Source organism: Podarcis tiliguerta (assembly GCF_965153285.1).
Source record: "Podarcis tiliguerta genome assembly, chromosome: 5".
Lineage (NCBI taxonomy): Eukaryota > Metazoa > Chordata > Lepidosauria > Squamata > Lacertidae > Podarcis > Podarcis tiliguerta.
In genome coordinates, this window is record NC_139538.1 from 66,955,764 (window position 1) to 66,981,651 (window position 25,888).

The following is a 25,888-nucleotide window of genomic DNA, read 5'->3' on the forward strand; positions in this document are numbered from 1 at the left end:
AAGAACTGTAATTTAAGAACTACTGCCTGATATTGTTTTTCAGCTCCTGAGAGGCGTATGTGTGTCACGCCTTTTCGACTGTAAGCCCTCAGGCAGCGACTGTCTCAACTCCTGGTTTTTGCAAGCTGTTCTGGAGCAACATCAGCACTCTGCATTTAAAGTGGTAAACAGTCGTGGCTTCCCCCAAAGAATCCTGGGAACTACAGTTTGTTAAGAGTGCTGAGAGCTTGTTAGGAGAACTCCTATTCTCTTCAGAATGCTACATTTCCCAGATTTCCCTAGGAAGAAGGTTTCATTGCTAAGCTGCTTTGAGAACTGTAGCTCTGTGAAGGAAAGAGAGGTCTCCCAACAGTCCTCAGCACCCTTAGCAAACTACGGTTCCCAGGATACTTTGGGGGAAGCCTTGACTGTTTAAAGTTATATGATTTAAATATATAGCGCAGGAGAGGCCTGGGGGTGGTATGAGGATACTATAGCTTTACAGATGCATATTGCCAGTGTGGTGTAGTGGTTAAGAGCGGTGGACTCGTAATCTGGTGAACTGGGTTTGATTCTCCGCTCCTCCACATGCAGCTGCTGGGTGACCTTGGGCCAGTCACACTTCTTTGAAGTCTCTCAGCCCCACTCACCTCACAGAGTGTTTGTTGTGGGGGAGGAAGGGAAAGGAGAATGTTAGCCACTTTGAGACTCCTTCGGGTAGTGATAAAGCGGGATATCAAATCCAAACTCTTCTCTTCTTCTTCTCACCCGTCTCGATTTAAATAGGACATCCTGGAATTACAGAAGCCATCCCAGCTTCTGACTGAATCCAGGAATGTCCCATTGTTTTGGTCCCCCACTCTGGTGCGAGTCACCAAAAGACACTCGTTTTATGGTCTTGCCCTTTTGCATGAATCAGCTGGCTCCTGCAAGAACTCGGGACCAAAAACCCCCGAGTGTCCCAGTTTTGGCTAGAGGTATTTTAGAGGGTATGTTGATGCTGTGGGACTCCAGCTTCCATCATCCCCAGCCAGCAGAGCCAATGGCCAAGAATGATAGGAGTTGGAATCTAACAACTTCTGGAGGGCTGCAAGTTCCCCAGCCCTGCTTGCATTGTACATATACTTGATTATTACATACTCCAAAGCTTTGGCACTAAAGCAGATTCCACGCTAAGTCCCATGATCCCGCTATCAAATTAAATCCTGCCACCATGCCATTTTAGTAGCTGCAAGTCTCATGTTGTGTTCTGCCCCACACAACAATGAATAAGATAGGTGAAGCATTAAGATGAAGACACTTGTCAAATCTCATGTAATATTGTGGCTGAAGCATCTCTGTGGCACTTAGCTTCTCTTGTCCATGGATTCTTCTTCCTTTTTTTGTTGGCTGGGGGTGGGGGTTGCTGATGGGACAGCGTTTGTGAGTTGTTTATTCTTTTGCCTCTCCCCGGCCTCTACCCACTCACTGGCAATTTTTCTGCTCGTGGGCCGAACCTGACCACCTGTGGCTTTGGCAATATGGAAAATAAACGGGATGGGGGAAGGTGGTGAGAAGGCTGGATTAAACCTGGGCTTGCTTCTAGTGGGAATGTTTGTTTCCCAAAGCTTCCCACAAAGCCTCAGCATTGCTTTTTCAGAAGCTATTGTTGTAAGAGATTGCATATGATGCATGTTCCAGGCCAGCAGCTGCCAGCAGCAATTTCACATCTCTCCAGCTAAACATGAAGCTTTCGGGGAACATTTCCACCCTCCATGGGGTGATATGCCTCCCATGGAAGAGGCAAAAAAGCTGGCTGAAATGCAGGGCCGGCCATACCATTAAGCAGAGTGAAGTGGCTGCTTCAGGCAGCGGGTGCTTGGAGGTGGCTTCCTGCCACATCTCCTAAACTAGCCTGCCCTGCATTCCCTGAGCTGGTCTGCTGCCTGCAGGTATGATAAAGGGCACTGTTTGTCCTCTTTCCAGTGTGATTCTGTATGGGGAAAGTGGGGTCGCCATTTTGTTCTTCTGTTTCTCTTTCAGTTTTCAACAAGCTTTCATTATAATTTCTTTCCTACTATGCAGAAAGTCATTCCATATACAATAAATTAAGAACAAAACAGGATGCAGACATAATACTTATACAGTGGTACCTCGGGTTAAGTACTTAATTCGTTCCGGAGGTCCATACTTAACCTGAAATTGTTCTTAACCTGAAGCACCTCTTTAGCTAATGGGGCCTCCTGCTGCCGCCGCACCGCCAGAGCACGATTTCTGTTCTTATCCTGAAGCAAAGTTCTTAACCTGAAGCACTATTTCTGGGTTAGCGGAATGTGTAACCTGAAGCGTATGTAACCTGAAGCGTATGTAACCCGAGGTACCACTGTACATAAAAACCAGAAGGGAAAGGTCAAAAGGATTAACAAAGCATTGAGGAAAAAGAGGCGAGGGATCTCTAGGATGTGTGGGGTTGACAGTGACTGTCTGGGAGGTATGTGGTATAAAATGGAGGTGCATCAGCTAAGTAAAATGGCCTTATAGGCAATGCATGAAATTCAATTTAACAAACTTATTTCTTTTCCGGTGTCCTGGACAGGAGATTGAGGACCGTCTTCTCTCGCTGAGATTGCCTGGAGAATGGCCTGACACCACAAGGGTCTCGAGACATCTTACATGAAATCATGGGAACCAGGAATCATGGCAGGTATTTAGTGCCATAACTAGCATTGCCTCCAAGCGCTTTTCCCCGTTAAGCAATCCTGGCTGAAAATAGTTGCTCCTCTCAGCCTCCGCATGTCACACTTTTAAAATTGTCAGTATATATTTTGCTGACCCTAATATATTGCTGCCCTGAGCACTCTGCTGCAATATTTCTGTAATCTCCCAACTGCTTAGCTTGTGTCAAGCCTCCAGAAGACTAGCAATCTATTTGTCTCCCCTCCTCAAAAAGTAAGCAATATTCCTTGACAGGATCAGGCAAGGAATATTCTTTTTTTAAAGAGGGATTGCTAGTCTTAATGCATACCACAACATACACCATATGCTGTTCAAAACAGATTCTGGATTGTAAAACTTACATAGGCTCTGCCTTACAAACTCTGGTCTGGAATATCTGTGGTGGCAATTCTGGCTTCCCTGTAGTCTGAGGCTTCCTGTGAGAACCTTCTGCATCTATAATTAGGGCAACACTGCCTAATTACGTTAACTGATTCTTCCCAATGTGATTTCCCTTTCCTGGGGCAGCCATATGCAGTTGTTTCAGCCATATGTAAATACCTATTGTTCATAAGGACTTCAAACGAATATCGGGCTCATTGTTTCCAACAAGGCATTGTAGTGGCCTTCCCTTCGCAAGGAGAACATCCTATGTGACTCAAGGTTGTCAGAATCTTGACTCATCACTTTCGTTTGAATAGACACGCACTGCTCAGCAGTATCTGCCAAAAGCTGATACGATGCCTTTTTTGACATCGTGATCCTGAGACCTTTAAGATATTGACCCTAATTCCTGTTTATCGTCTTGGAAGGGCATTAGTTATTAAAAATGTTTTTATTTGGAGATTATACGTACACACACATAGGTTGCATGCCCAAGAGTGTGTGGTGTTTTCTTGCATAAACCTTGTTTTGGTGTAATAAGACTTCGGCTCTTTTTTATTCAAAATACTTGCCGTCCACAAAGATGGGGGACATGCTTTATGCCGTGGCAAACTGGCAAAATAACTCGGAAGCAAAAGCAAAAAGTGAGGGAGCTCTGCCAGGTGGGCACATAATAGCGGTGAGCAGGGCAGAAGCTGGCAATGGATGGAACCACAACCGGAGACAGCTCCCTTTCCCCTCTCTGCCAACCACTTTCTACCTTGTTACCAGCATGAAATGAGACTGAGAGATACACGTGGTCCTAGAACAGAGGTTGCCCACCCCTTAATAATAATAATAATAATAATAATAATAATAATAATAATAATTTATTTATACCCCACCCATCTGGCTGGGCTTCCCCAGCCACTCTGGGTGGCTTCCAACAAAATATTAAAATACAGTAATGCATCAAACATTAAAAGCTTCCCAAACTGGGCTGCCTTCAGATGTCTTCTAAAAGTCTGGTAGCTGTTCTCTTTGACATCTGGTGGGAGGGCGTTCCACAGGGCGGGTGCCACTACCGAGAAGGCCCTCTGATGTTAGGATATTTCCATTCCACCTTAAAAGGGAGCAGGATGTTTGTGTCACAGCCTGCGCATTTCCTGTCTCACAGGATGTTTCTGTTGTGTCTTTGCTTTCATTCTCTCTCTCTGCCGGAAACTCTCAAGCAGGCAGTCATGATTTTCTTTGTTCTGATCAACGCTGAATAAACTTGTAAATCATGCTCTCCTGGGTGCATCTTTCGCTGTACTTTATCTGCTGATAAGAGCGTGCATCGGCTCTAGAATGTGGGAAGCTATTTCTAGAGCTCGTGTCGCTAATTGATGATACTGCGTGTCTACGGGAGATCAATGGACGTCCGGAGACGACGTGGAGGTCAAGATGGACTTTGTCTCCCTGGCAGTATCCCAACATCTGCCTGGTTCCCTGTAACTTGGCTTCTCACAGTGAGGGAACCGCCAAAAGGCCCTCAGTGCTGGACCTCAGTGTCCGGGTAGAACGATGGGTGTGGAGACGCTACTTCAGATATGATAGGCTCTTACTCTCACCTTCCCATGTGTGAGTGAGGAGGGGCAGCTAGGTTAATTCTGGCTTTCCCTGTCTCACTTGTAAGTGTCCAGTGTTCTGAAAGCTTGTGGAATCACTTCCAGGGCAGTCTCTGGACCACAATGCTTGCATAAATACATGCCAAACTAGATCTGCCCAGATGTGTGTGGGAGACTAACCTTCCCTCTGAGGAAGTGAATTTCATTCAAGTCAACCGATCCCATTCCAAACAAAAATTAGGTCCGGGCTAGCAGTTGTCCAAGGAGATTAATGAGAGAAATTCAAAGTGATGGTTCATTTCGCTGAAACAAGGAATGTCTGAAAACCGGTTTGGCTGGTCAGATATACCTCATGTATAGGATATTATTGGAAATTAAGAGGTGGAAATGTGGCTTTGCAGAGGTCTGCAGATTCAGTTGGTAGAGCGTGAGACTCTTAATCTCAGGGTTGTGGGTTTGAGCCCCATGTTGGGCAAAAGATTTCCTGCATTGCAGGGGAACTGGATTGGACTAGATGAAGTCCCGTGCTCCCTCCCAGCTTTATAATTCTATGATTCTATTATTTCAACTTGCTGTCGTGGAGCATGAAGGCCGAGGATTGTCATAGCAGCTTATTGTGCTCTGTGTGCTGGACCTTGGAGACTTGCACCAATTCATTCAATTGGCGAAGAAGGTCCATAGCTTAGCATCTGCTTTGTATGCAGAAGGTCACATGTTCAATCCCCAGCATTTCCTAATAGGGCTCAAAGAAAACTCTGCCTGAAATCCTGCGGGGAATTGCTGCCAGTCCATGTAGATCACAGTGAGCTAGATAGACCCGTGATCTGACTGGGTATGAGGCAGCTTCCTAACCATTTCCCCGCCATTTTATTTCCAGAGAATTTGTTAGTAGACAAATTTTCATATGGAAAAAAGTCTATACGCCAACAAAAAAAAGTTAGTCATGTTTATAAGGCCCACTGACTCAAAGTATGTGCTCAAGTCTCCTGCTGAAATCTATGATTTTTTAAAAAAATTCCCAATTAATTCATTTAAAGTTTTGGTGCAATTGCTAGCATAGCTTAGAACTGTTATAGATATGCCCATTTGTAGACACTCATTGGGAAAGTATAACTTTATTGAGGTAATCCTATGAGTACCCATTGACAACAGTGCTTTTTGACTTAAATGCTTTGGGTTGATGTGCTGTCTTCAGCTTTTGGGGTAGAAACTCCTATCAGCTGAGTTAGTGGCGAAAGAAACTGTATTCTTGATGAGGCCTCAAAGCCTACACAGAGTAGGCAGCCCTCTGAGCTAGCAGCTTCTGTTAAAGGGGCCACATGCCAGGTTTTTAGTCAATAACACCTACATCACATGTCTGTTCTAAGCATCATTTAACTAAATATAATTCCACGTTTCTAAATGCTGCAATAAGCAAATTTTTTATTCTCCAAATTTTTAAAACAGTTTATTCTTCTACGTTGGAGACAATCTTAGCTCTGGTTCTTACCTGGGTGCACATAATTTGATTTCTCATACAGTTCCCTATGAGTGTGTGAACCAATTTCAGGTTCAAGTGACTGACCTGAATATTCTGTCTGTGGTCTAGTTCACATAAGCCTGAGCAATTATTTGATGACTGCAACGCCCAGAGACATTGACTTGACTTGCATCTGTGAATATGCTGGGAAGGCTCTGATGGAACCAATATACCTCAACTGCAAGTGCTTCTCAGTGGAATCTCTTTGCATGCGCAACTGCCCATCAAATGTACATTAAACAACGATAGCAAAATCAAATAATGTCTATACATACATAAATAAGCACTCCATGCAGAAAGTGAAGTGCAAGCTGTCATTGCTGCATTGTGACACATATACATTTTTTTAAAAAAATACAAACTCCTGGATTGGGAAGTTGGTATATGCTATAACTTCCTGGGTTTTTATCCTAGCAAAACTCTCTTACACAAGTTTATATTCACTGAATACTAAAAAAGTAAGGGTTTTGAAAGTAAAGTGAGAGGCTTGCTTGTTTCAGCATTTCGTGGTGGCATATCTGTTTTTCCTCTACAACATAGAAGTTATCTCTGAGTATGAAACAAAAAGTTGTGTCTGAAATGGCCTTCTGACCTAGGGATTTTTCTCTATTTTTTAATTTTTTGCTTTTGGACTAAGATTTTATCTTTGTGCCTTAGTCTTATCTGGGGGTCTCATTTCAACACGGTACATTAGAAAAGATGTCAGCACAATTTTTAAAACTCAGCAGTGCATAGACCTCGGCTTCTGAGACTGTTTGACTAAGGAGGGAAACTTCAACATGAGGAGAGGGGTGCTTAAGAAGAGGGGGAAGGGGGAAAGGCTGAACTAACTCTTATCAAGAGCCAGATACAAGGTCTTTTATCTGCCTGTGAAAAGGATAGTTGACAGAAGACAAGCTGGGTAAGCAACACTGTTGACAAGGTATCAAGGCCCCCAGGCAATCTTCCTTCAAACAATTAAAGGCGATAAAGCTGTATAGCTTTCGGGACCCTAAAGTGATATGCCCTAATGTTTCAGTGGGTTTGAAATGGATGGTAAAACAAAGGAGCTAGGAGCTAGCCGCCTGCTATCAGCACAACAATTCAGAAAATTGGAGGTGAAGCATTATTAAATGATGCCCTGATGAGGAAGAGCATGCTGATAGGCTATGCCCGGGTCACTATAGGTTTATCTACAGTATATCAGCTTTATTCCAGTTCAACTGCCATCACTTTCACAAAAAAATAAAAAAATAAATCCTGCAAAACTGCACTTTAAGAACGTAAGAATAGCCTGCTGGATCAAGCCAATGGCCCATCTAGTCCAGAGTCCTGTTCTCACAGAGGCCAGCCAGAGGCCTGTGGGAAACCCACAAGTAGAGCTTGAGCACAAGAGACGCTCCTTCCTGTGGTATCTTGCAACCAAATAATTCATGGGTAGGCAAACTAAGGCCCGGGGGTCGGATCCGGCCCAATCGCCTTCTCAATACAGCCCGGGAATCAGCGTGTTTTTACATGAGTAGAATGTGTCCTTTTATTAAAAATGCATCTCTGTGTTATTTGTGAGGCATAGGAATTCGTTCATCCCCCCCCCCCCCCCAAAAAAAAAAATATAGTCCAGCCCCGCACAAGTTCTGAGGGACAGTGGACCGGCCCCCTGCTGAAAAAGTTTGCTGACCGCTGGATAATTACTGCAAAACACAGTCATCATGGCTAGTAGCCATTGATTGCCTTATCCTACATGAATTTGTCTAATCCTCTTTTGAAGCCCATTCAAAATGGTGACTGTCATTGCCTCTTGTGACAGTGACTTCCGCAGTTTAACTGGGCATGTTGTGAATCCTCGGTTAGATATTCTTAGAGACGCCTAGGTCAACTCCTCCAGGTATTCCCTGAGGACAGGGATAGACTGTTAAACCAGTTTAAGGCCTCGATCCAGTCAAAATTAGGCTGAAACAATTTATCGCTTGGGTCTCTTCCTCCACTCAAGTGATCACACAGTACCACTGTTCTCGTGTTAAACTGCATGTCACCACAGCTAATGTAGGAGAAGACACTCCCTCCTCACCTATCCTGGGTGTTGATCTGATGCACTACTGCAGAGGAAATTCCACAGGTATATATTTTGAAATAAACTGTGGAAGATATATTCCACCACAACCATTTTCTTCGTTGCCTGCCCTCACGATGCTTTCATGAGACAGCAAAGAAGCTGAGATAATGAAGGAAATGGGCACTAGCAAAATTAATACTGTCAGCCCCTGATTTGGTCAGTTTCACTGGAGATCAGAGGAAGTCGTTATTTAAGGGAATCTGTGCTGGCAAAACTGACAAGGATAATGCGGCACGCTTCTATACAGAAAGAAGACTTGAACATTAGAGATGGTGCCACGCCTAGTATTTTCCAGCTCAGAAATCCAAATCTCATCAGCTCTTAACGATCACCTCAAAAGTCATTTCCCAGTTTGGATTTTAATCCAAACCAAGATAAGAATGAGTTATTCCTTCCTCCCACCCATTTGTCTACCTCACTCACCCTGAGCCAGGAACCTTCCTTGCTTCCCCAATGGCAACCCAAATAGAGTAAGGGAGAAGTGTATTTTAGGAGCACAGGGTGAACTACATTTCCCAATACCCCTCATGTTAGGCACCAAAGAAGGAAGGGGAAAGCACATATACGCACACACACACAGAGAGAATTTCTTTGCCTCCTTCATCCCAGCACCATTTCTGCCAGTTAAACAAGTTAGGTGGTTGAGAGGGAAAGATGAGAATCAGGTGGGAGGAAGCAGGAAAGCTCTCTGCAAACTTGTATTCAGGCTGCAAAACCTGGCTTTGAGGGAGTAGAATTTATGTTTCCTTGGTTCAGGCATTATTATTATTATTATTATTATTATTATTATTATTATTATTAGAGAGAGCTTTTGGCACAAATAATTATAGTCGTGAACACACCTGTCAATCTTCCAAGATGGTCAGGGCAATGGATGGTGTGGTTCACCTTGAGAACTAACAGGCTATCCATTGATAACAAAAAATAATTTTCCTGAGCGAGTGCACACATTGCCCTCTGACCTTTTAAACAAGCAATATTGGTTTGTTTAAAAACTGCCTGGGGTTTATCTTGCAGCAATAAACTTCTGGATTTCCAAGCAACAATCTGATGCTGGCGAACTACTAATGGCTTTTCTCAGCAGAGTAACCTCTGCCTCCAGCTTTAATGGAATTTACAGAAAAGATTCAGAGGAGACAGTGCCTGGGGATGTTTGTTTATTTCTGTATACCATACAATTGATTTTTACATCCAGGTAACTTGATTAATGGAGAATGACTGGTGCAGAGTAATTCAACATTGAATCGTTGTATTTATACAACATTTTAAAGAAGGGCTTCTCATAACTACCCCAAAGAGGCCAAAATTATGTTCCTATATTGCAGCTGGGGAGCTGAGTAAATATAAGAACTGGAGAGATTTTCATTCATTCGTTCATTCATTTTATTTGTGTGCCACAAAAAAAATCATACTCAAACAAACACTACACAAACACTGTTCTAAAAACATAGCAAAACAATAGCATAACAATTTCCTAATGACTTTGCAAAACAATAGCAATTATAATAATTACTCAAACAAGATTACTTAAACAACAAGCAGCACCCAATAGCAAAAATAGCAAGATTTTAACCAGGGACCTCCTGTGTTTATCAAGAAACAAGAGCTGTAGCAACATAAGTAACCTGAGTGTGAACTGTAAACTGGCAAGCGCTGTGCTTCGAATCTTGCCTGAGCTGCAAACGCAGTGGGTGGCCTTTAGCTAAGTCACCATTTCCTTAGCTCCTCAGGCACCCACACAGTCTCAGTGACATGAATATGCAGGGTGAATACACAGAGACATTTCTTAAGTGGTAAATTATCACATGCTGCATCTCGCCACTCGGTGAGCCAATAGTCTGTGCAGCCCTGGCAAGCAGTGAGAAGAATCCAACCTGATTGCTGAGACTTTCTTCCCTACCTGGCAGGGCATGTCAGGTGATCAGATTACTGAATAGATAGATAGATGATAGATATAGATAGATAGATAGATAGATAGATAGATAGATAGATAGGTGATAGATAGATAGATGATAGATAGATAGATAGATAGATAGATAGATAGATAGATGATAGATAGATAGATGATAGATAGATAGATAGATAGACAGAGGAACCTTCGCTATGTGGTTTTTGGTGCGTGCTAAAAATGTTCTAGTTGGAGCAAGCCTGTCTAGATATCTAATTTTTATAATGTATGTTGTGGTTTAGTAGTTTAGTCGTGTCCGACTCTACGTGACCCCATGGACCAGAGCACGCCAGGCACTCCTGTCTCCCGCTGCCTCCCACAGTTTGGTCAATTTAGCTTCAAGAACACTGTCCAACCATCTCGTCCTCTGTCGTCCCCTTCTCCTTGTGCCCTCCATCTTTCCCAACATCAGGGTCTTTTGCAGGGAGTCTTCTCTTCTCATGAGGTGGCCAAAGTATTTGGAACCTCAGCTTCATGATCTGTCTTTCCAGTGAGCACTCAGGGCTGATTTCCTTAAGAATGGATAGGTTTGATCTTCTTGCAGTCCATGGGACTCTCAAGAGTCTCCGCCAGCACCATAATTCAAAAGCATCAATTCTTTGGCGAGCAGCCTTCTTTATGGTCCAGCTCTCACTTCCATACATCACTACTGGGAAAACCATAGCTTTAACTATACGGACCTTTGTTGGCAAGGTGATGTCTCTGCTTTTTAAGATGCTGTCTAGGTTTGTCATTGCTTTCCTCCCAAGAAGCAGGCGTCTCTTAATTTCGTGGCTGCTGTCACCATCTGCAGTGATCATGGAGCCCAAGAAAGTAAAATCTCTCACTGCCTCCATTTCTTCCCCTTCTATTTGCCAGGAGGTGACGAGCCCAGTGGCCATGATCTTCGTTTTTTTGATGTTGAGCTTCAGACCATATAATGTATATTTATAAATATACATTTTACATTATTATTTATAATTTACACATTATAAATATACATTTATGATGTATATTTATTTCAAAACTGCTCAGTATCTCTATTTTGATTATTTTTATTTGTTTTGCAAAGTTTGCCTTTATTAGTATTTTCTTATCCATGTATTGTTTTATGCTGCTTAGAGGTCTTTTGCTGATCAGGCGGTATATGCATACAGAAATACATACATACAGGGCCATTTCGGCAGGATCAGGTATCTCTGAGGCCCACAGCCCAGCAGGTGACACAGGGCAAAACCCCAGAGGCTTGTGACTGGGCTACTTCCTAGCCTATTCACCTGTCCTCTCCAGGTAGGTGAGTGCTAACAGGGGCAAGGAGGAAGAGTTGCAGCCTCTGCCCAGATATTGCCCTTTCCTCCTGGGCACTTTGGCCTACAGGGACAGGACAAACAAAACACCAGCAGCCATCACGAGGAAATGGTGATGTGGGACTATTGAGAGGAGGAAGAGCCTGCAAAGATTTCTTAGCCAAGCGGTTCCTCCCCTTCCCTCTAAAAACCTACCCTGGAACTGCAACTGGTCAAGTGTTTTTGAACACCTCAACTGGGCTATATAACAAACATTTGAAATGTGCCATGCAGAAACTGAGTGAATTTATGGTGTTCATGAAACTTTCCCAGTGCGATTCTGAGCTCAGCCCACGCATAGGTAATCTGGCTGGATTTTGTGTTCCCAAAGCACCGAGTTGCTACAGCAGCCTTAAACTGAGATGGTTGACTTTTCCCAGCTGCGGCAAAGCGTTTGAACTCTGCCAGCTTACTAGGTGTGAGCGACGGTGCAGAATGTAGCCTTCCTTTTCATGGCTTCGTCTATTAGCAACATGGTTGTGGCCATGTGCTCTGAGAGACCCAATTGGGAGGTGGTGGTCTCTACCACAGGGGGGTCGAAATGACCCTATCCATCTCCTACCTGACAAAACTGAATGGTGCCTACATTCTGCCAGGGAACATGGACAGCAGAGCACAAGATGGAAACACAAGATCCACACTGGGCAAAACTGGGAGCTCCTGGGTATTTATGCATGAGCATCAGCTTACCATTTGCTTCCCTTCAACCTGCAGAAGGGGTAGGCTTGTGTCAAGGGCCATAGTCCCTCTGGGGTGATCAGCTGGGGCCTCATGTTGATGAGCAGCCTAATTCAGCAGCCCCAGAGCCAAAAGGGTCTCTCTCTCTTTGCTACCTTCCCTCCGCTGTCTTTTTCTATCACCGATTTACTCCCTTCCCTCCCTCCTCTTCCTCCCTGCTCTGCTCATTGCTGTGCCAGGGGCAGCACCAATCACATTGGCCAGAGGTCTGAACTGAATGCTTGCAGAGGGCCACTTGAAATGAGGCTGGGGGCCGCAAGTTGCCAACCCTTGCCTGGAACCTGAGCTCAGAAGACCTGTCCACTCTAAAACACCTCCCTGGTGAGAATCCTTCAGCAGGATTTTTTATTTAATAATGTTTCTTCACTTCTGCATGCAATAGAATGAACATCTCTATTATTATTTTTCATTGCCCCGGCTTTTCTTTTTTCAAGGTCTATCGATGTGCCAGTCACACGTTTTCAAACTCTTCCCCCACAACCGTGAAGGCTAGTAATGTACTATTTTGAGATTATTATTTTTGTTAAAGGAGAGAACACTGAGTGTCTCAGGAAGCCACATTCTGCACCAGATTTAGCACAGCACAGGATGTCGATGAGCATGCAAAGTAGGCAGAGTCTTGTTCACAGGTGGCTGCACATAATATGACAGAGGTTCTCGCACACCATGGCTGCTCATGCACCATGCATTTGGAGAACACGGCTTCATCCCCCCTCCCAAAGAATCCTGGGAACTGTAGTTTGTTAAGGCTGCTGGCGATTGCAGCTCTGCAAAGGATAAACTAGGATTGTGGGGTATTTGGAGGCCAACCAAGACAGATTGAGTAGATCTAGTTTAGTATTGTCTACTCTGACTGGGGAGTGGCACTCGGGGTCTCAAAAATATATCTTTCCGGCCAAAGTATGGATAGTTAAGGTAACAGATGAAATGGCTTTGGGCCTGAGGACAAATGAGTGAGCCCCCACTTCAACTTGCTGCCAGTTAGAAAGACAAAAGATCAGAGTTGAGGTGTGTGAGCTAGAAGGAAAGAAGCAGACTGGACAGCTGAGAGACAGAGCCCTGCCTGATTTCTGCTGGGATCCAAGGTTGTGGCTATGGGAGAAGCAAGACCTTCTTGGGGTGTTAATGCTGTGAGGCCCTCCATTGTAGGCTCCAGTTGTATATATGTGTAAATAAATCATATATCATATACCATATATATATATATATATATATATATATATATATATATCCCATCACTTGCTACCTGAGCCTTTAAATCAGGGGCCGGGAACATGTGTTCCTCCAGATGTTGCCGAACTGCATTTCCCATCATCCCTGCCCATTAGCTATGTTGGCTGAGGCTGAGCTGGAATCCAACATCTGAAGGGCATCTAGGTTCCCCAACATTTCATTTCTTCCTTTATTACATTTCTATACCACCTTTATCTTCCAAGGAGCCCAAGATGATGTGCATGGTTCTCCTCCTTCCCATTTCATCTTCACGCCAACCCTGTGAGGTAGGGTTAGGCTAAGAGATGGTGACTGGCCCAAGGTCACCCAAGGAGCTTCATGGCTGAGTGGGGATTCGAACCCTGCTCTCCCAGGTCCCCATCCGATACTCTAACCACTATGCCACCCTGGCTCTGAACATGGCTTTTGATGGAGATTCCAGGGATTGAACCTGGCTATTGAATAAACAAAAAAAAACCAACCTCCTGCTTCTGTTTCGATACCGGGGTGCAGGCCTGCAAGAGATGAAGTAAACATAATTCTAAAAGCCCTCAATGTCAAGTACCACAGCACCATCTCTATGAAAGATTGGGGGACTATTGGCAGATCTTTGAGCCTGCAAGCTCTATCTGTCCCTAGAGTAGGAGTAGCCAACATGGTGCCCTCAGCTGCCATCAGCCTCAGCCAATATGGCCAATGCTCAGGGATTATGAGAGTCGTAGTCTGCATATGGAGGGCACCATGTTGGCTACCCCTGCCCTAGAGCTGTGATTCCAATGAGCATGAATGAATTGATACTTAACTCACACTGTTCAGAGAAGGCTCTCTGGATACAAGACAGGGTTATTCGTAAAAGTGCTTGGCAGGGGGTTGGACTCGATGGCCCTTGTGGTCTCTTCCACCTCTATGATTCTATGTTTTCCATATAATAAAGGAAGGATTAAGAAGTGCCCAGATGAAAAGGTTGCGGAATAGGGAAAGATTTGTGGCATCAGGGTTATTATTATTATTATTTCTCAAAATGCTTGAGTGTATTTAAAAACAACAACAACGAAAAGCAGGCTACAAAAAGAACGAAACAATAAAATTACCAGCAAAAAAAAACCAGTTGAAACAACTATTTAAAACATTCAAATCATAATAATTAAAACCAGATTAAAACATGTGTCAACATATGTGGATCTGGATAGGCTTGCCTAGACAAAAATGTTTATCAGCTGCTGGAAAGAATACAGTCAAGGCACCTGCCTAAGGTAATGAGGCAGGGAGTTCCGAAGTCTGAGTGCCGCCTCACTAAAACACAGAACATGGTGTTTTGTCTATCTTTTTTGGTATTTTTTGTGTCTTTTTTGTGTGTCTTTTCCCCTGCAGCAGGTCGGGCAATAGAGAGCTGTTAGTGGCTCACTTTTACAGCCAGAGAAACCGAAAAAGGCAGTCACCAAAGACCAGGACGACAGCTCACCGGTCTCCAACTCCTGTTTGCAAGCTGTAATTACAGCACCTCAGGTGATGACTGGTGTCATACTAGCAACGCCTCTCACCCGGTGAGCAATTAGGATTGCTCCACTGCTCCAGCCTTGTTGCGGGAGGCGGGTGGAGAAGGAAAAGGCAAGTTATTTCTGTGATCAATAGGAGCCTAGTGAACACTTGCCCCATCTGTATAATTAAAGCCGTGACTCAAGAGGAGTGAGAATGCCATCGCTGTTCCTTGGGGGTGGCTTTCTCAAGCGCTCTTCATAATGAGAGGCTGGAAAAAAGCAGCAATATTCAGGCTCTTTAAGCCAAGAGCCTCAGCAAAGGGTGTCATTTAGCATTTCACAGAGGAAGGGGAGACATGTTGGGGTGAGGAAAGAGAAGCAAGATTCTCACAAAGGTTTACAGGCCCTCTTTTCTGTATATATTTGAGGTAAAATTAATGGCAGGACGTAAAACAACATGCGAAAGAAAGTGGCGGCTGCAATACACCGCACACCCAAGGACCCTGGGAACTGAGATTTGTTAAAGAGAGCTGGGAATTACAGCTCCGTGAAGGGTAAGCTACAGTTCCCAGGACCTAGGAGAGGTGTTGCTTTAAATGTTTGGTGTGTATCCAGCCAGGGAATCTGTGGTGGCAAGCCAGCTCTCAGTGTAGCAACATGAGTCTCTTCCTATACTAGTCACCCTGCCGCCATTTAAAATTTCCCACAAAGCACCTCCCACAAATGCCCAGTGCTACAGGGCATTGGAGGATTTTAAAACGGCAGGAGCCAGAGCAGGTAAATAATTTGTTTATCCCCATGTTATGATTTCTAACCATCAAACTGCTGTCTTTTGACATAGGGGGCAGCCCTCTCCCCCCAACCCTTGTCATTCGGTAGTGACAGTGTCATACACTGGAATCTAGTGCCTGTCTGCTCAGAAGTAAGTCCCTCGGAATTCAGTGAGACTTACTCCCAGGTAAATTTATATAGTAGGGATAGGGAATCTTAGATCTGGCCTCTGTCTTTTAATCTTGAAACTCTTCCCCCGATTATACACCCCATCACCCCAGGCTGCACCCCTTCCCAAGTCCCCTACCTGTCGAATTTTAAAGAGGTTTTTGTTTTGTTTTTTACATCTCATCTCCCCTTGTACCTAAACCTGTATTTTCAGTTGAACAAGCTGATTTCAACATGTCACTATTAGTAATCCTCCGCATGATCTGGTTATTATGGACCTTGACTTATTAGTCAAAACATTTGTTCATATTTCGTATTATCGGCCACTATGTTGCTACCATGATGGACCACTCCAAAATAGGGAAACTTCCTCATGCCAATCCATTGTTTGGTTCATCTTCCCCTATTTTAATATAGCACCCTTCTGTCCAACACAAACTTCCAGGATGGCCTACAATGGAATTAAACAGATAGTTAAAACAATAAAAATAAAGTTATAAAACAATGGCCAAGGCAGCAGTACAGATTGAAAGGATCAATAGCATGAAACAGATTGGGGGGGGGGGGAATGATCAACTGTGTAATCCTATGCATATCTATTTAGAAGTAAGCCCCATTGAAGGAATGATACTTCCAGGTAAGTTGGTATAGGATATTTGTTTGAGATCCCATGGACCTCAAGAAGATCAAACCTATCCATTCTTAAGGAAATCAGCCCTGAGTGCTCACTGGAAAGACAGATCCTGAAGCTGAGGCTCCAATACTTTGGCCACCTCATTAGAAGAGAAGACTCCCTGGAAAAGACCCTGATGCTGGGAAAGATGGAGGGCACAAGGAGAAGGGGATGACAGAGGTTGAGGTGGTTGGACAGTGTTCTTGAAGCTACCAGCATGAGTTTGACCGAACTGCAGGAAGCAGCGGAAGACAGGAGTGCCTGGCGTGCTCTGGTCCATGGGGTCACAAAGAGTCAGACACGACTAAACAACAACAAAAATTGTTTACCTGGCACAAGAAATACATGATAGGTGAATCTGTCTGACGAGAGAAACAGGGAGCCACCACTAAGAAGGTCCTTTGCCTTTGCAGCAGCAGTCTTGCCTCCAAAAACAGGAACACCCATAGAAGACAATTTCAGCATTCAGGCATGCCCATGACACTCATTCCAAGTCTAAGGGAAAACCAAAGGAAATTAGGAAGATCAGGACAATATGCTCTCAATCCTTGTCTTTTATTTATTTATTTATTTATTTATTTATTGTATTTATGTATTTATTTATTTATTTATTTATTTATATAGGCATTTCTGTGCCATGGTTTCAGAACCATGTTCTGGAGAATTAGGAATGTTGTTGCACTGAAATTGACAGAGGGTGTGTATCATTACTATCCCCAGCAACCTACAGCTACAAGGACATACTGGGTGTCTTCTAGGCTGAGAATGCTCTCTGTTCAATGGTGAAGCCTAAGAGGCTTGGCTGTGTGAACTTAGTGTGTCTTCAGAACGGTCCCCAGAATCCTTTGCAACATGCATGGATTCCATGACAACTAGACAAGACAGGTGGAGCTCCTGATGTTGCCAGCTACAACTCCCCATCATCTCTGAGCATTAGCCATACCAGCTTGGAGCTGATGGGAGTTGTAGTACAACAACTGGAGGGTGCACAGTGGCTACCCCTGATATGAGAGTTCCTCAGTGGACAATTTTGGTTTGGAAAGGGTTTACGTTGATGTTACAAAACTTGGAAAACACCACCGTGGCTTTATTTCAAGAGTTACCCTACAGAGTTGAGTTCTTCTGATCTGGCTGGTCCAAAAGGAACAGCTGGTATCTGGCAGAGAGACGAAGGATGTTTGGCTGGTACTACCTGTACCTACTTTCTTCTCCAGAGCAATAACTGTGGGTTTTGAATTACATTGTGCAGCAGACCTCCCATCAGCCTGTGAGGATCGTGTGATGCTTGCCTTGTGCTCAGTTAGCCTGACTCGCCTCCTGCAGCCAATCGCCATCTCATCTGTTCTCCTCCTACCAGTCCCATTCCAAAGCTAGCGTTCTCAGAATTCTGCAGAGCAGATTCCTTCCTTCTCAGAAACACACCGGAATGTGTTTCTTGACATTTCAGAGACTCCAGAAGAAGAGCAGGATAGCAAGGGAGAAAGAGCTTTGTTTTCATCTACGTATGGGATTTCGGTGTCCTCCTGAACAGCTGTGATTGTCCACTGAAGTAATTTGGGTTCTTTTATTTGTCACACTTCACACTGAACTGCAGCCCAGCGAGGAATTAATTCGTTTAGAAATGACTGGTGGTAATATGTGCACCAGTCAACTGCATGGAAAGCTAAATTCTCTGAGTGCAATCTGCAAGCTTGATTCAGAAGTAAAGGTAAAGGGATCCCTAACCATTAGGTCCTGTCGCGAACGACTCTAGGGTTGCAGCGCTCATCTGCTTTATTGGCTGAGGGAGCCGGCGTACAGCTTCTGGGTCATGAGGCCAGCATGCCGTTTACCTTCCCACCAGAGCGGTACCTATTTATCTACTTGCACTTTGACGTGCTTTCAAACTGCTAGGTGGGCAGGAGCAGGGACCGAGCAACGGGAGCTCACCCCGTCATGGGGATTCAAACCACCGACCTTCTGATCTGCAAGCCCTAGGCTTTGTTGTTTAACCCACAGTGCCAGAGGTACCAGCTCACAATAGGGTACTGAACAGGACTAAGGTCGGGCATGTTTCCTTGATGCTGGTGTGCAGTTGCCCCTACACAGGTATACTGTTACCTCCTCAAAAATAAAGCTACAAATTAAAATTTAAATGAATAAATGTCACTTAATTTATGCATCTAAACACTGGAAGAGGTGTAAGCAAGACAGGTGATTGAAATCAAGCTTTTTAATGGCTGGTAAATACATGTGCTGAATGTGTCATGAAGGTAGAGGGAAGTCTGGACAGGGGCAGGTATGTCCTGCTTAAAGTTGCATAGACCAGTACTCTATAATACTATGGTTCAATATTTCCCTACTTTCCAGCACCAATGAAGGGCCATAGCTCTCTGGCATAGCACCTGCATACAGCCCCCAGGTTGAATCACCAGCATCTCCAGGTCAGGTCAAGAAGGTTCTCAGTCCAAAAGCCTGGAGAGCTGTTGCCAGTCAGTGCAGGCAACACTTAGCCAGGTGGGCCAATGGCAGCTTCCTAGGTTCCTATGGAAAATGCAATACTCCCGAGGCAGAGGATCAACAGAAAGGATCCTCTGCAGGATTGCAGCAAGCTCTAAAACAATTTCACTCGAGGTTCTGCTTAAGAATCTAAAACTAAGTCAGTTTTAATGGAACACCTAAATCCTGATGCCCAAACATTCCAAAATGCATTGTCACAAACAGCAATTGTTGTTTTTAAACATTTGACTGTACTAGAATGCTTCTGAGGGATTCTTTAAACATTTGTTTCTGTTCTATCCATCTCCAGCAGTTTTCCTTGAATAAAGTGGCAATGTTCTAAGTTAAGAGAGAGAGATTTGGCTCAGGATGGTGGCACAGGTCCACCACAGTTGAAGTTTGTCGTATTTCAGGGACATCCCTAGGAAAGAATGTGGATTGTACCTGTGTTGTAGATTGCTCTCATCCTTCCTTTAAAATGTAACTGAGCCCCATGCAACCCGATTCACTTACGGTACCTGGAATAAGTAACACTGAAGTAAGTCTTAAGCTATTCTTCCCCCACTCACTAGAAGGAATGAGTTTGTGCATGTGCTTTTACTAATAGCAAGGTGCCTTTTCTGGTTATGTCATGATGGGGGTCTTACGAATCTCATAAATATGTAAAATGATAGCTGTCAGGGCCTCACATCATCCATGAGCAGATAGACTCATCCTGGGGAAAATATGCTTGTCTAGCAGCAACCATATGCTGCTTCTGCAATGCATAAAGGAGAAACGGAAGCCTGTTGCCCATTCCGCAATGTGCTGACATCAAGCTGAAGTCAAACATTCGTGGTCAGCACTGTGAAACGGAATGCACTGCTAGGCTTGTTAGGCGATTCTACAAACTTTTGTCGAGAGGCCACTTGTAGAATTCAGCTCTGCACATCACATATTCTGTGTATTTATACCTATCAAATAGAACTCTGTAGCAAAAACAGAGAGGTAGTGTGTGCCACTGTCATCTTCACAACACACATATGATCGGGAAGACACTTGTCTGCAGACGGTTATGGCCATTGCTGCCTGTGGCGCTAGAGCTAGTGAGGCTGCCGGGCTGCCCTCATCCACAGGTGTCACAATGCAGCAAGCATATCCCCATTTGCAGGAGTTCATGGTCTCTTTCCACCTTTGGGTAGCATGGGGCCATTATTGGCAGCACAGTCCCTACTTGGAGGGCTGTTTCCATGTTTCCATGGATGTTGCGGGTGTCTCTCTTTCCCATACCATGTTGGTATAATTGCCTTTTGTGGTCCCCCCCCCCTTCAGTCCCAGATTCTACTTAAAGTCAGGTAAAGGATTACTCAGCCAAATCTTAAAATACCAGTTGGTGGGAATCACAAGTGGGAAGAGGGCTATTGCGCTCATGCTCTGCTGTGGACTTTTTTGTCCGACGGGCCACTCTTGAAACATATTGGACATTGTGGGCTTTTAGCCTCATCTGGCCGGGATCTTATGTTTGCCTATGTCTAACATTTCCACCAGAATTGATGGCCCTTCAGCTGGATTACGCTCTCAGCTTTTTCCCTTTTTACTCTTTATGTTGCAGGGGCTCCAGGCGGGTCTTTAGTACACTTCCCCAAATTCTGTATGTGCTAGGTGTTATCTGCCAAAAGTACAACTCATGAACCTGACGAGATGGACTCTGCATTACAGCAGCTTATGCCACACTCAATGGCTCAATATTTACCTTTTACCTTTTATTAGCCTTTAACTTGCCACTTAAAACAAAAAACCTACAGCTGACTTACACACAGGACTGGTTACTTTTGTTGAGGTTTTTGATTTGTTTCCCCAAGTAACCTTCTTAGAGCAAACACAACCTCTATTGTACCACTGATTTCAGCCATTAGGGAAGAATTCTCATGCACATTCACCACTGGAGGAATACCAATAGCTGCCTTCCTACAGATGAGACATTGGCAACTTAAAGCCAATCCCTTTGCTTTCAGCAGAGGGAGTGTCCCTAAGGGCTGATAACGATACTTAAGACTTCTATTCAACAGCCCCTGCAAGGAGAATGGCTAACAATGGCCCCAGCAGAGCATCTGATGCAAGGCCCCTTCTGTGGTGGCTTTGGGAGTAGCTGTGGGGAAGGAAGATAATTCAGATAGGTACAACACACAAGGCCTTCTGCCCTTGATGGAATGATCTCCATTGTACTGGTACACATGCCCATATCCTTTTGAGGCCTATATGCTAGTTGGTTTAAACTCCATGTGACAACCTGGTCATGAACAGGCATTTTCGGCTACAGGTCAATTGGCACCCTAGGCTTAGCAAATTTGAAGAGGCAACCACAGAATTGCTGACCAAGGTGTCCATTCCAATGTTACATCAAAGCAAGGGCCTTTTCTCTCCAGCTCGCTCCCAGCATCCAGGTTCCTAAGACAGTACAATCTGAAGGAAGGAGGTATGTCCAGAAGATGTTTGAAAATTGGGATTCGGGTGGAGAGAACTGAGTGCATTGTTTTCCCCTCAGTCAACCGTATTTGAAAATAGAGGCCGCAGGCCAAATTTGATTCTAGGAAACCTCCAGTGTCCCAAAGCCCATTTCAGAAGTCAATCATCCAACTCCCATCACCTTTTTGCAGCCCCAGTTAAAACACTGGCAAGGAAAAGGAAGGAGAGAAGCAGATTATTAGAAATGTTTTTATTAGAAAAGTAAAAAAACCAACAGTTGCATAGGAGTCTTCAAAAACTTGAACATCAAGTGTATTCCATGTGAACTGTAACCAATGGAAGCACTACAGACCGACTGCGAGGGTTCCTGCCCCCCCACCCAACCCCAGCCCAGCATCACCTCACACCTCCCTCAAACATACATCACCAGGATACCCAACCATGACAGAGCACACTCCACCTTGTGTGCCCTGTGCCTCCCACACTGGTCTCATTCAGGGAAAAAATAAACACGAACAGAGCTGCATAAATGATGCATGGTGGATTTAACGCCCCCATTCATTCAGAAGTCCTTATATTTAGCTGCCCTAGTGTGTCAGTAGTGGAGCTTCTTCATGCCCTTCTGTTCAAAGCAATGCAACACATTCTTGGGTCCCTTTAGGCCTTAAAACACATATAAACAATTGTCCATGCACCTCACCACTCACCAGATATCCATTGATTACTATCTAAGTTTTTTTTCTTTCAGATTTCTAAAAAAAGAAAAGTTTATCACAAAAAAGCAGGCAACCTTCATCTATCCTTAGTGGCAGCCCTGCTGTTATGTCATCAGCTGTCAGGAAAAAAAATACTGCTAAAGTTGTCCCACGTGTCAGACAAGGATTTTTTTAAAGCTAGCACATTGTTTCCAGGGGGCTTTTTTTGTCAGTTACTAAAAAGCAGAGTGCTGTTGTTGTTGTTTTTAATTTTCAAACCTTGCCTTCCTCCTCCTCTTTGGACTACCTGCCTAGCATCACTTGTTAAGTCAATCTTCCATCTAAATCTAACCTACAGTGGCTCAAGAGGACAGCTGCGTCTTGGAAACGGCTTGTGTTCCACAGCCCTTTAAACACGCCTCCTCCCCACTTTGGACCGGTGCTGGCCATTATCTTTTAAGAGAGTAAATGCTCAGTTTTAATTCCAACCAGGAGACACTTCTCAGCACTCTTCTATGAGCAACTGCTCAGAGCTATACAGTTTCTTTTTAATGACCCTGAAGCCAGTGCTGAGCTTCAGCGATTGGCTGAAGCCTGGAGAAAAAGCAGAGCCGGAGCTAAAGAGTCCCTGGATTTTAGGCCAGAGGCGGGAATCCAGTCTTAGAACGAGAGTCAGCTGGAAGGTAGGCACCAGGCTGGGGTCCACAGCAATCTGCCCCACACTATGGCAACCCTTCCCTTGTTCCACGCACAAGTCGATGAGGGCCCCCCTCAAGCCACAGGGCTCCCTATAGGCCAAGTGGAGGAGCTCCTTGCCAACTTGGGCGACCAGCTGGCTTGGCATGAGGAGCCTGGAGGAGCGGTTGGAGTTGATCTTCGCTTTATTCAGACTGACTTGGATTAGCTTCATGAGATTGGCACACAGGAGCTCATCCTCCGGATCATTTAACAAGTCAAAGTCTGGCAAGGACACTTCATCCAGATATTCCTGGGCATCTGCAAATGAAGGAGAGACAACAGCCCCGTGACTACTCTGCTGCTAATGCTGCTGCGATACCTTTATTGCCACCCCCCCCCCCCGCCAAGAAATCAAAACAGCTTTGTGCATTTCGTTGTTTTTAATTGGTAGAAGCCATTCTGGGCAACAAAAAGATCACATTATAAGCTTAAGGCAGCCGCTTCTCAGCAACCCCTCTGCTAGAGAAGGCAGGCAACAAAGGCAGTGGCTGCTTGCTGGTTTGCCCATTAAACACACATAGCACTTTAAATTCCTGTTTTGACCTGTAGTTGCCCATAATGCTCACTATCTCCCCCACCCCCATCCTCCTCCAAGGCTTCATTAAAGTAGGCCAATTCTGCATGCACTTAAATGGGAATCACTGAAGAGCTCCTTTTCTGCTTTAAAGGGGTGGGAAGGGGAGTTTTTAAACGGAATTAAGTAAACATGATAGAACTCCACCCCCACCCCGTCTATGTATGCAGGTCCCCAAAGCTCCCCCTACATCAGCATCCCTAGTCACCTCCCCCCAATCTGCTTAGACGTGATACCCATTACAAGCAGCTCCGCGGCCCCAATTCTCCCAGTCCAGACCCGCATATGGAGGCCTAGGAGCCCGTTTTGCAGACATTAAGACAGACCCCCCCGGTGAGATGGAGAAACCCCGCTTACCCGCTTCGGAGCTCAAGCTGCTATCCAAGGACTCGCAGTCGGAGCTCTCCAGCCGGTGGCTGCGGCCGGTGGCCCCTTGGTAGGAGCTCTCCTTCTCCCAGGCGAAGGCGGGCGGGTTCTCCCTCTGCTCCGGGATGGGAGGCAGCGGGGAGGAGAAGCTGTCCCACGAGACTGGCATCGCTGCCCTTCTTCCCACGGCCGCTTTTCCACACCGGGGGTCGGAAGACGGGTGTCCGCTACTGGGATCGACGGCTCTGTAGCAAAGGGAAAGAGGAGGGCGCAGGTGAGGATCGGAGTGGATCGGATCCCTACGTCTTAAAAGCAACCCCCAAAGATAAAGGACAGAAGAATCGACCGCGGGACCCTTGCAAAACTGGCATCTAATGGAAAACCTATCTACTTACCGGCTTCAGGGCGCCCGTCGAGGAACCTAGTGGAAGCAGTAGCAGCAGCGCTGAGCCGTAGGACCCGTAAGAGGCGCGCAGCTGCCCGAGCGACCCCACTGCCACCCAACCTCCCTCCTCTGCCCTTTCGTTGGCACTGCGGTTCCACCCCCCGTCGCTCCGCCTTTAAATAGTCGGGTCAGGGGGTGTGCGCGCTCGGAAGCCCCGCCCCATTCCCTTCGCCGCGTTCGCCGCTTCGGCTCTCCTGCTCCGCCGCAGCTCATTGGCCGGGAGCGGGAGCTGGGCCCCTCCAATGGAGAGGCAGCGCACGTTCGCAACGTTCTCTCCTGCCCGGTTACAGCAGCCTGGGACACGCCCCCTCCACCTTCTCCTCCTCCTCCGCGCTGTTCTTGTTCTGCGGCTGCACGGAGATGGGGGCGGGGGGAGGCTTGTGGCTGCGGCTAGGGGGTGGCGCAGGCTGCAGAACAATAGGCTGGTGTTGGAAGTGGGGGGGAGGGGGGAAAGGGGCGCATAACAATGTGTGTGGCACCCACCCCTGAACTTCGCACCCCTCGATGCCCGATTGCAAAATTGCGCGTTTGCAATTGCACCCGGGTGCAAAGCCTGCAGAGTTCAACGGGACATCGCTCCCAAGGAAGCCCGAGGTGCATGCAAGCAGAAGGTCCCACGAACGCGTTTACCTGGAAATCAAGCCCCCAATTGTGTGTGACAGACAGAGAAAGCCATGTAAATAACTCCCGCTGGGGATGGGAAAGGCTTACGGCTGCAGAAGAGCTTCTGCCAGTCAGTGTAGGCAGCACTAGTCTCGATGGAGCAGTAGTGTGTCTCAGTATAAGGCAGCTTCCAAACTGGGTAGAGGGGGGTTGCTTCTGAGTAAACGCCCTTAAACGTGCATGGGATTCTAAGAGTGGGGAAGGCAAGCGATGGATCCCTCGCTGGGCGCCCATATCACGTAGCGAGCAGGCTCCGCTACAAACCAGTAGGGCCTGTCTTCCTTATAACGCGCACTAGGATGGACGAGGAAAGGATCGGCGCAAGTCTACTGAAAAGCCCGTCCTATTGTATTCAAGTGCGGCTTGCACCCAGGTAAGTGTGGGGTTAGGACCGCAGCCTTACAGAGTCAGTGGCGAGGTAGTTTTCATAGAATAAAAGAATTGCAATGGGCCCCAAGGATCATCCAGTTCAACCCCCCCCCCCTACAATGTTGGCATCTCTCCCCCCCTCAACGTGGAACTCGAACCCGAGACCTTGATATTAAGAGTCTCTGAGTTCTACGGATTGAGCTACCTGCTTTGTTCTCAATCCCAGTGTTACGCACGGCCTGCTCTTTCTCTCTCATGAAGCTGTGGCTCCTTTTGCATCTTGTTTTCCCCAGACACACAATAGATCTGTAGTTAAAAGGAAGGACACCGGTATATGTCACACACCTCGATCCTAGGCCAGAGAAATCTCTTGGATTTCAAGGGAATATCTACATGATGCGCACGTAGAAACGGTTTGGCATCTGGCTGCCAACTTTAATTATAATATACCTCCAGACACTTCCAAAGCTTAAAGGATCCGTTTCCTATTTACAGTGTGCTCTTAACCGTGTAGGTATATGGCCACGAAAGTAACAGTTGCATTA

The 25,888-nt window shown here is 45.6% G+C and overlaps 1 protein-coding gene across 1 annotated transcript; it reads right to left on the reverse strand.

Annotated features, from left to right (window-relative positions):
* Positions 1-21,728: 21,728 nt before the first annotated feature.
* On the reverse strand, positions 21,729-24,913 carry DDIT4 (DNA damage inducible transcript 4). Its single transcript, XM_083441467.1, has 3 exons — positions 24,262-24,913; positions 23,858-24,111; positions 21,729-23,184 (listed from the first exon to the last, which is right to left on the reverse strand). Exons 2-3 carry the CDS (start codon positions 24,033-24,035, stop codon positions 22,691-22,693), a joined length of 672 nt encoding a protein of 223 aa, XP_083297593.1. The 5' UTR covers positions 24,036-24,111; positions 24,262-24,913; the 3' UTR covers positions 21,729-22,690.
* Between the last annotated feature and the right edge of the window lie 975 nt (positions 24,914-25,888).

Excerpts from the sequence above, each read along its gene's own strand:
- DDIT4 (XM_083441467.1), bottom strand. The coding sequence starts at position 24,035 with ATGCCAGTCTCGTGGGACAGCTTCTCCTCCCCGCTGCCTCCCATCCCG. Across the intron at positions 23,185-23,857 it reads CAGCTTGAGCTCCGAAGCGG|ATGCCCAGGAATATCTGGAT; the intron begins GTAAGCGGGGTT and ends CTTCATTTGCAG.